This window comes from Patiria miniata, unplaced genomic scaffold, assembly GCF_015706575.1.
Source record: "Patiria miniata isolate m_02_andy unplaced genomic scaffold, ASM1570657v1 HiC_scaffold_5, whole genome shotgun sequence".
In the NCBI taxonomy this organism is placed as follows: Eukaryota; Metazoa; Echinodermata; class Asteroidea; order Valvatida; family Asterinidae; genus Patiria; species Patiria miniata.
The window spans coordinates 38,185,881-38,198,201 of record NW_024037072.1 but is presented as its reverse complement, the minus strand read 5'-3'; the positions used below and the strand labels follow the sequence as shown (position 1 = coordinate 38,198,201).

Below are 12,321 nucleotides of genomic sequence, written 5' to 3'. Positions count from 1 at the left end.
TGTTGGTGTACCCTAACGTGGCGCGCCCCCTAACGTGGCGCACTTTGATTTTTCTCCTCTCTTGACGAAATGAACAATCCATTTTTCTTACAATTAACACTTAATAAAGGTCACACAATCCTTCGCAAATATACATACTAGATTCAAATTTCTGACGTCACGATTGCGCGTAGAAGGTCAAAGGTTACACAGAAAGCCAGACGATCCCATAGCAAAAAGTATCAAGATGCCGTCGACGTCCAGAAACAATGGCCAAAAAAAGGTAACAAGCAGACGTTTTCTTTTAATTCAAGATTCCAAAACAATTAAACTAATTAGAAAGTAATATTATTAGTCAACGTTATCAGTATTAATGAAAAGTAAGCAGAATAATCCAAAGTTTACTGGAAATTTACCGGATCGTAAAAATAGTGTCGTCTGCTCTAGGTTGTCATGACGTCATGTACGGTAGCCTGTAATAGACATATAAAGTGAATACAACTAGGCCTAGTTTTTATGTGGCTTGGCATCACCGGTACCGTGCGGGTGCACTTTTGATTAGATATTATAATCGAGTAAATGTAGCGGATATGCAAAACGTAGAGGTAATTGACATTATATGAATATTGTTGAAATTGTTATGTATTTAAAACGTCTTGGATGCCTTTAGATATTATAATCGAGTAAATGTAGCGGATATGCAAAACGTAGAGGTAATTGACATTATATGAATATTGTTGAAATTGTTATGTATTGTAACGGAAATTAGTTTACTCACGTTGAAGATTTTCTTGAAGATCGCCTTGTAATTTTTGTACTTAAGTGTTTACTTCTGCCGCGCGCGCGTATTAGCAAGAGCGTGAAGCGCCTTGTTGGGCGCATTGCCATTTCACTTGTGCATGCAGCGCGGAATTGTGCGCTATTGGGCGCGAGTATTATTGGGCGCCGCTTATCTGTACTTTGGGCGCGTCCATATTTCCTTATGTGTACATGGCGCATGTTTGGGCGATTTTTATAGCTGCGCTGTGGCGCGAAGTTTAAGTTGGTTGCTAAGTACAGTCTAGTTTAGGGTCACTTGCCAGGTTGCTGCCGACAGTGCCACATATCAAATCATCTTTCTATTGTGTCAGCCCGGGTCCAGTATAGTACCAGTGTTATAATTTTAGTCTATCACCAGGAATTCATCTTAACCGGTAAGAACATTTATTTCTAGGAACGAACTTTTATCTTTAGCTGTCAGTCAAGGAAGGATTCTAGGCAATAATTTGTCCTGCTTTTGTGACTGATTTTAATTGCAAATAGGCCTAATTGGACACCTCCTGGAGGTCCGATTGGTCATTTTCACTTGCACCTCCTGAGGGAGAGCGCTAGTATTTTACCAGTAATCGTATTGCTCTGGTATATAACCTGAGTTAATTAACTCAGAAACTGAGTGATCAAATTAATTTAACTGCATTCTGTTCATTGTTATTGTTTCCCTTTTATTAATTGTTGCGGACCGGAATAAATTTATTCCTTGTTTTGTTGTTCATTCACATCTTGTGTCCAATTGTTTATTCACTTTTGTCCGTCCAATCGGCCCATAAATTAGGATATATTTTCCTAAAACGAATGTCCCCGCAGATTATACTTAGCCGCTCAAGTGTAATTTGTTATAATAAATAATAATCGTGGCAATTATTGGCGCCTCCCCGCGCCGCCTGACCACTACTTAAACGACTTTGTGACTGCACCTCCCCTCCCCTAATTGAGGTCCTATCCTCTTTATTTCCTATCCCCTGGTTGGTGCGTCCCCCAGATCCAATTGTCGTGCCCGCCACAAATGGTGTCAGAAGTGGGATATTTATGGGCATAAAAATCGGACGAAAATAAAAGTGATTTGTAACATTTTCACCTCCTCTTGTGAGCGTGAGTTTGCGAAGATTAACACCTCCAAATTGCACCTCCGCTATAGTGCACACTAGCTGGAGGCGCTGTTTGTTAGCGTGTGATTCGCATTGCGTTGTGTGTATCGTAAATAAAATCTGTGCAGAACAATCATTTATTGTTTGGTGTAAATTATTTCTTTGTTGAATTTGCAATTGCACCTCCACTGGAGGCGCTATTGTCGCTGTGGTTACGGCAAGTAGTAAACTATGGCTAAACAGCTAAGTAATGGAATAGTGTTGCTATCCCCTCCTTTGGAAGGTGAGGCGCAACAAGATGTGGCCACCGAAGTTACAGGTGAGCCCGATAAGGCTGATGTGGAATTGAGCAATCTTATGCAGCAGATAAAACTGCAAGAAACTGAACTGCAACGCTCCCTTGATGAGTTATCAAGGAGACGGCAGCAAGCTGGCAAGTCCCGAGCGGAATATATAGAAACCCCGCTCGGTACGTTTATACAACCGGATGAAGAAGATCCGGAGATATTATTTGGGCGTGTTGGTGGGGCAGGTACCGGCACCCATCAGACGTCGGGCAACGTGTTGTCTTATGACACGTCGGCTCCTGTTGTTCCCGGACCAGAGGGTACCGGACGTGAACAGTTGGTGCACCACGGAAAGACGCTTCCGGGGGGTGCAAAGCAGAGGACTCAAGGGCCCAGTCCTCTGTGGTCAGAGAACGCCACTCTTGACGAGTCCACAAAAATGGGTGGATGCCCATTGCCTTTGGTAAGGGGTGGACAAGGGTTTAATGAACCGGTCATTATGGGTACAAACGGGGCGATCAGAGGACGTCCCAATATTACACCCGACCGGTTCGAGGGTTAGTCTCCATGGAGGGATTATCGTCGCCATTTTGAGGCTTGTAGGATAGCTAATGGTTGGAACGATAATCAGGCGGCCGTGTTTTTGGCCGCGAGTTTAAAAGGCATAGCACTGAAGGTGCTTGGAAATCGGAATAAAGATGAGGGGCAACCGGCACTCCAGTACAGGGAGTTGCTAGAATTGCTCGAGGCCCAGTTTGGGCCGGGTCAGATGGCCGAGAATTACCTAATGGAGCTTAGGTCACGAAGGCAGGCGATGGACGAGTCCCTGCGTGATCTCGGTCAGGCGATTAGAGAACTTGTAGTTCTTGCCTATCCAGAATTTGATGAAGAGGGCAGAGATCGCCTAGCGCGAGCCCATTTTACTGATGCCATTGCGCGTCAGTCGATCAGAGAGGGAATTTTCAGAACTAGACCGAGAACCCTCGATGAAGCAATTAGAGCCGCCCTGGCCACCGAAAACTTCGAGAGGATGGAGTCACTTCGAGAAGACACTAAGAAATTAAAGCATTGCCGGGCGAGTGAGAAGAACGAAGATCAACTTTCTAACCAGATTAAACGAGTTGTGGCGGCACAACTCAGGGAGTTTCACGACTCTAACAAGGGGGCGACAGGGATTCCCACAAGGGAGATGAACAATAGGGGGAATCAGCAGGTAGAGATGCTGATATGCTACAGATGCGGGGGGAAAGGTCACTTTGCCAAAGAGTGTCCCTCAAGAAAGCAGGCGGGAAACGAACGCCGGTCGACCCTGGGCCCCGAGGGAAGACCGCAAAGCAAAACCGAGGGTCAAAGGGGGAATTTCCCCATGCTGAGATAGTTCAGCCAGCATCGAAACATGTTAAAGAGCGCATGATGCAAGATTGTGTATCAAAACAAGGCCTTTATGTGAAAGGCTCAGTACAAACGATTGATGTTCAATTTTTGGTTGACACGGGTTCAACAGACACACTTATTTCGGGTTCCGTGTATTATCAAATCCCGAAGGACAAGCGTCCGATACTTGAGAAAAATGAAATCAATGTTCGACAGGCAAATGGAAGCCTTATGGGTAACATACTAGGCAAGGCGGAACTGGAGATACAAATTGGTCGAACTATTGTACCGGTGTGTGCAATATTTGCCGACCTACCAGTCCCTGCAATATTGGGCATGGATTTCCTGTTGCCGGCCAAAGCAGAGTTAAACCTCCGTTCACTTGTACTTAGTGTTGATGGAGAGAAAATAAAATGTATGGACCAAGATGGTTCCTCATTCTGTTTCCGAGTAGTAGTTGAGGAAACTACATCGGTACCAGCTGGACACGAAGTAATAGTGCCAGGCTGCGTAAAGACAAACGGAAAAGAAGTAGCGCTGGGCATGATTGAGCCAGCGGACACTGGAGGTGAATTATCAGAACGAGGATTAGTGCTCGCTAGAACACTTGTCCGTGCCGGACAAGATGTAGTGGGTTTGAGGGTGTTTAATCCCGGGACAAGTAAGTGTGTGCTCCGCTGTGGTACGACAGCTGGTATGCTTACAGAAGTAGATGAATGTGACGTAGAAGAAGGCCACCTCCAGGAGGTGTCTTCAGAAGATGAAGGGGAGGTTCCGTCGCACCTCCAAGACCTCCTTGAACGGACAGTTAGTAATCTATCACCGCATTATCATGGTGAAGTTGAGAAGCTACTGTGTGAGTTTCAAGACATTTTCTCCAAAGGAGACAATGATATTGGCCGCACTGGGCTTGTGAAACATCAAATAGACACGGGGAACACCCGACCGATAAAACAGAGGCTGCGTAGACAGCCACCATGTAACCAGGAAGAAATCTCAAGGCAGGTCAATGACCTTCTTGACCGGGAAATAATTGAAAAGTCGGACAGTCCTTGGGCATCTAACGTTGTTCTTGTGGCAAAGAAAGATGGTTCCAAACGGTTTTGTATTGACTACCGGGGTCTCAACTCTGTAACCATAAAGGATGCGTACCCAGTTCCTAGAATTGATGACACCCTTGATGCCTTATCCGGGGCAAAGTGGTTCACAACCTTAGACCTTTCTTCTGGGTACTGGCAAGTTGAATTAGACGACGAAGCTAAGCAAAAATCTGCGTTTGTTGTGAGAGGGGGGTTGTATAGTTGGAAGGTTATGCCTTTCGGCTTATGTAATGCCCCCGCCACTTTTGAAAGACTCATGGAGCGAGTGGTCGCCGGCCTTCAGTGGCAAACACTATTAGTGTACTTGGACGATGTTATCGTCTATGGGAAAACGGTTGAAGAGGAACTGACCCGATTGAGGGAAGTTTTCCACAGATTGCGATGTGCAAACCTTAAGTTGAAACCTGCCAAATGTCACATGTTTAAGAGGTGTGTAAAGTATCTCGGCCACCTGGTATCAGAGAATGGCATCGCAACCGATCCCGACAAAATAGCGGCGATCAGAGATTGGCCGACCCCTACCAACGTTAAAGAAGTGAGAAGTTTTGTAGGTCTTGCCTCCTACTACAGGCGATACATAAGAGGTTTTGCTGACATAGCGAAACCCCTTCACCGACTTACTGAAAAGTCCCGAGAATTTGAATGGGACGAAGATTGCGAGAGGTCCTTTCAGACCCTCCGGAGGCGCTTGCAAGAGGCGCCCATTCTTGCTTACCCCCAACCTACGGGGCAGTATATACTTGATACAGACGCAAGTGGGGTTGGTATAGGTGGGGTGCTTTCCCAGATTCAAGATGGGACAGAACGGGTAATTGCTTATGCCAGCCGAAGTCTATCAAAGCCAGAGCGCAATTATTGCGTAACTCGCAGAGAACTCCTTGCAGTAGTGTGTTTCTTAAAGAACTTTAAGCAGTACCTGTATGGAAACAAAATTATCGTCCGAACTGACCACGGCTCCTTACGTTGGTTGACTAATTTCCGGAATCCAGAAGGTCAACTCGCTAGGTGGCTTGAGGTTATCGGCGAATATGACTACTCGATTATCCACAGGCCGGGTCTGAAACATGCTAATGCTGACAGTCTCTCCAGACTACCCTGCCGCCAATGCGGTATGGGACCAGACAATTCGCTGGAAGATGTAGATTCTGCAACGCCTACTGAAGCTACTGAGTCACAGGTTAGAGTTGTGAGAGCACAGCCAGGTGTGACTTGTGAGGTTGTCAGAAAGGCACAGTTAGAAGATCAATCCATGGCATGGATTATAGAAGCCAAAGAAAAAGCTACCGGTAGACCGGAATGGGATGCCATTGCCCTGAAATCAGTAGTGGCAAAGACGTACTGGTACCGTTGGGACCAATTGAGAGTCTTGAATGGGGCACTCTTTCGCAGATGGGAAGCTGGTGACGGTAAAGGTGTGCAATGGCAAACAGTGTTGCCAAAAGGACTACGAGAAAGTGTTATGTCTGAATTGCACGGAGGCGCCACAAGTGGCCACCTGGGATTTCGGAGAACATTTGCCCGATTGACTCCCCGTTATTTTTGGTATGGGATGAGGGCCGATCTCCGCTCACATATTCGGAAATGTGACCGGTGTTCGAGGAGGAAGTCGCCACCAAAGAAAAGTAGGGCTCCTTTGCAGCAAATGCATGTGGGTTATCCAATGGAGAGGGTTGCCTTGGATATTGTAGGCCCCTTGCCTGAAACGGCAGATGGCAATCGATGGATACTAGTAGTTGGTGATTATTTCACCAAATGGGTTGAGGCTTACCCACTGGTTGATACTACGGCTGAAACTGTTGCCAAGACGCTAGTCACACAGTTTATTTGTAGACTAGGGGTCCCGACAGAATTACATTCTGACCAAGGGCGAAATTTTGAAGCGGCTGTGTTCTCAAGTGTATGTAAAATCTTGGGCATACATAAAACCAGAACCACCCCGTACAATCCCAAATCGGATGGATTTATCGAACGCTTCAACCGGACACTAATAAATATGGTCGCCACCATGATTGAACCAAACAAGCGCCAACGAGATTGGGACGTACAACTGCCGTACGCCACCTTTGCATACCGCTCTACTCCCCAGGAGAGTACGGGAGAAACGCCATTCATGATGATGATGGGCCGAGAAACGTCCCTACCCATAGACCTCACCACAGAAAATGCCCCACGAGAGGCCAATAATGAGGCAGATTATGTAGAGGAGCTCCGACACAGAATGCAATGTGCCCACGAGCGAGCGTCCGAGCACCTCGGGGCTAGTGCAAGACGACAGAAGAAAGGATATGACCGTCGGGTCGGTGGTGAGTGCCTACAGGAAGGTGATTTTGTTTGGCTATTTAATCCCGCCAAAAAGAAGGGCGTTTGCCCAAAACTCGTAAGCCATTGGGAGGGTCCCTACTTGATCCTTTCCAAATTGTCAGATGCTGTTTATCGAGTGCAGAAGAATAAACAAGCAAGACCAAAGGTCGTTCATTATGACCGTCTCAAAATGTATGAAGGGGAGCCTATGAAGGCGTGGAACTGGACCCAATGCACATTGAAAGACACTGGCGAGCGGTTTACCGACAACCCTCCCCGTGCAGCTCAGTGCGGTAACTCTGAGTCAGATCAAGGAATAACCAATGTTATTGACCCTGATAATGGGGTAGAGCAACCGGAAATTATCCGGGTTACTGGGGAAAATGAAACCCCTGCCGAAGTGGACGGGTTAATTGGGCCTCATAGGGTGGAAATGCCATCCCAAAGCAGGAGAAACCCCAAGAGAACCCACAAGGTACCCGTAAGGTATCGATAAGTGTAATAATTGTACATATTTCTGTTTATGTTACTCATTTTAGAATGGCCCAACAAGCGCCAGATGACCTGGATCCTAGCAGGCTTTTGAAGTGCCGAAGGTGCACCAAGGTATTCTTACAGAGGCGCAGCCTGTACAGACACATACAGGCAGCCCATGGGCCACCCTTGATAGCCTCCTGCCTCCGCTGCTCTTTTAAGAGCAAAAGGAGGGACAACCTCAGGCGCCACTACCGCCGAGTGCATCCCACTCACCTTGACGACCTCGGAGGCATCCTGATGAGCCTTGGTGAGGACAACTCCGAGCCGTCACCATTAGCCCCCAACCTACACAGCAGTGGCATAAGGCGCTGGGGTGCTGAGCCGCCATTGGGCCAACCCCGGATGGTTCCTCCATCTGCCTCTCCAAGGATGAGGGCGAGCCATGGTAAGGAGCAACCCATGGCAGTGGAGCCTGTCCCCTGTGCGATGGCAACGCAGCCCTCCCTGCCCCTCAACGATCTGCTACCAATCAATGATGAAGCCCTGAGCTTATCACCATCACCGTCCATGAGTCTTTTCATTGACGAGCTTGACATCGGGGCTATGATCACAGCACCTCCCGAGCCAGCCTACACAGCATCCCCTATGCCAGCTGCTGCCACAGCACCTCCCGTGGCAACCTACACAGCACCTCCCGTGCCAGCCTACACAGCATCCCCTATGCCAGCTGCTGCCACAGCACCTCCCGTGGCAACCTACACAGCACCTCCCGTGCCAGCCTACACAGCATCCCCAGTGCCCACTGCTGCCACTGCGCCTCCAGCCACCCTCGGTGGCAAGCCTTTGGCCTTGTTGAAGTCCCAGCAGGTTCATCAACCCGAGTCCTCCGATGACAGCGACGATAGCACTGCTGAGGATGCTGCAGACACCGATGCACCAATTCCAGTGTCTTCGAAGGCTGTCGCTACCGTCAAGAAGACCTTCTTGGAAACTGCCCTGGAAGGGAGGGTAACCAAGGTGACAGAAACATTGAACAAATACTACAGAAGCGGAGATCTTAAACAAGTCTGTAGGGTCCGGGTTTATGAGATCACCAAGTAGAGAGCAGAGACGTCTTCTTCACCACCCAATGAATTGTGGACAGTTAATTTTAATTGGACAGTTTTGATTAGCGAGTGTTTAACTGCGTTATATGAAGGTCTTTGGAAGTTTTCACACACACAAAAAAAAAAAATGTGTGTATTTTCATGCATACATACATGTAAAATAATTGTTGTATCGAATATTGCTATGCTCGTAAACTAATTTAGTAAACTGTTTTCGGCCTTATTGAACAGGGACCGTTCAGGCCTCGAATGGGGCTGTGTAACGGAAATTAGTTTACTCACGTTGAAGATTTTCTTGAAGATCGCCTTGTAATTTTTGTACTTAAGTGTTTACTTCTGCCGCGCGCGCGTATTAGCAAGAGCGTGAAGCGCCTTGTTGGGCGCATTGCCATTTCACTTGTGCATGCAGCGCGGAATTGTGCGCTATTGGGCGCGAGTATTATTGGGCGCCGCTTATCTGTACTTTGGGCGCGTCCATATTTCCTTATGTGTACATGGCGCATGTTTGGGCGATTTTTATAGCTGCGCTGTGGCGCGAAGTTTAAGTTGGTTGCTAAGTACAGTCTAGTTTAGGGTCACTTGCCAGGTTGCTGCCGACAGTGCCACATATCAAATCATCTTTCTATTGTGTCAGCCCGGGTCCAGTATAGTACCAGTGTTATAATTTTAGTCTATCACCAGGAATTCATCTTAACCGGTAAGAACATTTATTTCTAGGAACGAACTTTTATCTTTAGCTGTCAGTCAAGGAAGGATTCTAGGCAATAATTTGTCCTGCTTTTGTGACTGATTTTAATTGCAAATAGGCCTAATTGGACACCTCCTGGAGGTCCGATTGGTCATTTTCACTTGCACCTCCTGAGGGAGAGCGCTAGTATTTTACCAGTAATCGTATTGCTCTGGTATATAACCTGAGTTAATTAACTCAGAAACTGAGTGATCAAATTAATTTAACTGCATTCTGTTCATTGTTATTGTTTCCCTTTTATTAATTGTTGCGGACCGGAATAAATTTATTCCTTGTTTTGTTGTTCATTCACATCTTGTGTCCAATTGTTTATTCACTTTTGTCCGTCCAATCGGCCCATAAATTAGGATATATTTTCCTAAAACGAATGTCCCCGCAGATTATACTTAGCCGCTCAAGTGTAATTTGTTATAATAAATAATAATCGTGGCAATTATTGGCGCCTCCCCGCGCCGCCTGACCACTACTTAAACGACTTTGTGACTGCACCTCCCCTCCCCTAATTGAGGTCCTATCCTCTTTATTTCCTATCCCCTGGTTGGTGCGTCCCCCAGATCCAATTGTCGTGCCCGCCACAGTATTTAAAACGTCTAGGATGCCTTTAAATATCGTGTCAGAAATAAATGTATTATTGAAACATAACTGCTGATTTTTCTATTCTCTTAACTTGAGCTAGAGTTGTATATTTAATCATGTATTAAATTTTAAAATAAATAAACTTGTAGTATATCGTTTGTTTGTTTATTTATTCATTTTTGTAGAGAGATCTTCGGCAGAATTCCATGCTTGCTGCCGTTCATTCTTTGGAAGTCAAAGACTGACGGCAAAAAAATTCAATTTGCCCGAGTCCACGCTGAGACGATGGGCAACAAATGGAGTACCTGCCGGGAAACCACAAGGTGGACGTACAACATTCTTCAAAGAATATGAAGAAAAGAAGCTGGCAGAACACATTTCATATGTGGGGCAAATGGGGTACTCCTATCTTGGAAGTCAAATCCGTGAGATCGCCGGCGAAATGGCCCGGATCTTGTGCAGCGAGGATCAAGAGCGCAAGTGCCGATTCACCGACTTCGTACCAGGACCAAACTGGTACTACGGCTTCCTCACAAGACGGAAGAATATCATAAGACCGAGGAGGCCAAGCAGACTGGATCACTTGAGGGCAGAAATGTCCAGGAGATCAATTTTAGAGGCGTACTTTGGGAAACTTCTAGAGGTTCTCGAGAAGTACAACCTGCGTGATTGTCCTGCCCAGATATACAACGTCGATGAAACAGGAATCACGAGAGATCACAAGCCACCGAAATCTCTGGGGCCGAGCCAAGGAGCATTCAATGCTGTCTCGTGTGGACGGGGTCCAATACACACCATCATTGCCTGTGGGAATGCCATGGGAAATCGGCTCACGCCATACATCATCTTCAAGGGGGCAAGGGTTCGACAAGAGTGGACGGAGGGGACTTTGTCAGGGACAGGTAATAATGCCACAAAGACCGGCTGGAGCAACAGTGCTACCTTTCTCCAATGGTTCAAGGGTCACTTCCTACCACAAGTTGGGTCAGTTAGGCCGCTTCTTCTGCTGTATGATGGCCATTCTACCCACATCAGCGTGCAGATTATCGAAGAGGCCCGGTTGGAAGGAGTGCATTTATTTGTCATACCTCCACACACGTCCCACATCCTACAACCCCTTGACGTGGGCTGCTTTGCTCCTTTCAAGGCCACCTACAACAGAGCAGTTCACAATTGGCTCCACAAGTACAAGAACACAGGTCGCATTCTGGTCGAAGAAGACATCGCCTCGCTGGCATGCAAAGCTTACATGATGGGAATTAGCAGTGACAGTTTAGTATCATCCTTCAGATGCACTGGAATTTGCCCATTCAACCCTGACGTCGTGCTGAGCAAGCTCCCTGAGCAACCGGAGAGGGGAAGTTCTTCCATCCATGGTCTATTCGCCCCTATCGAGAAGTTTCCATCATCTCCAGAAGTGTTCGCCAGGCGACCAAAAGCAATCAGAAGTGCCCGAATGCTGACGGAGGAAGACGAATACCTCAAGGTTAAAAGTAAACAAGGAGGCCGCAAATCGAAGGAGCCGACTCCGCAAGCAGCAGACCTAGCACTAGCAGCAGACCTCTTGGCACCAGCAGCAGACCACTTGGCACCAGCAGCAGACCACTTGGCAGCATCGTACGACGAGTCACCACCGATGTCCCCCATGCCTCCGCCATTGTCGCCGCTAATCACACCGTCAATGCCCATACCGACTATAGCGTCATCCGCCACGGAAGCACCCAAGTCCCCACCGCTGCGGGCCACGTGCACGGCGTCACTGCCGCAGTCGCAAGAGCCATCTACCAGCAGATGCTGCCGAAAGGCTTCTTCTCCCGACCCATCATCAGATGATGTGAGCGATGAGGACGACAACTGTGTTGTTTGCAACAGAAGATGGCCGAAAAATGTCAAGAAAACTGGAGGTCCAAAGATAATACTTTGGGCCCGATGCGACAAGTGCTACAGCTGGGTTCACCTGAAGTACTGTTGCAACAGAGTGACGGAACCAACGCTCGAAGAAGAATTTCTGTGTCCCATTTGCAGCGTTGGAACGAGGAAAAGGGAACTATAAATAACATGCACACGGTCACAAATATATGAACAATATGTTTTAATAACTTCAGTGTACGTGGGGATATGTATTATTTTTTTTACTTTCCAGTATCGGTGGCAGAGTTAACCTGTTAACTTTCATAGGCCTAACTGTTTTTTAACCTGTCAACTTTCGTAACTGTTTTTCTTTATTCGATTTTGGTACATGTAGCTGGCAAAAGTGTATTGTTTGTCTGTATTGTCATTTGTTGGTATCGTAGGCCCTACTTCTTTTTAAAAAACATTTATTCAAGTTACTGGATATTTTTATTTTTATTTTTTTTACAATATTGGACGAGCGTACGTTTTTGTAACTGTTTATTTTTTTCTAAAAATCAATGTGGCCTGACGTTGCAAGTTCTTTTTCAGAGGCTAAAACAGAAATGACCATGTTTA

The 12,321-nt window shown here is 46.8% G+C and overlaps 2 protein-coding genes across 2 annotated transcripts; both read left to right on the top strand.

The window, feature by feature from the left end:
* The first annotated feature begins 7,353 nt into the window (after positions 1-7,353).
* LOC119742118 (extensin-2-like) lies at positions 7,354-8,556 on the top strand. The gene has a single exon (XM_038218151.1). It carries the CDS (start codon positions 7,486-7,488, stop codon positions 8,521-8,523), a length of 1,038 nt encoding a protein of 345 aa, XP_038074079.1. The 5' UTR covers positions 7,354-7,485; the 3' UTR covers positions 8,524-8,556.
* Positions 8,557-10,246: 1,690 nt separating this feature from the next.
* LOC119741431 lies at positions 10,247-12,082 on the top strand. Its single transcript, XM_038217177.1, has one exon. It carries the CDS (start codon positions 10,247-10,249, stop codon positions 11,903-11,905), a length of 1,659 nt encoding a protein of 552 aa, XP_038073105.1. The 3' UTR covers positions 11,906-12,082.
* Positions 12,083-12,321: the final 239 nt, after the last annotated feature.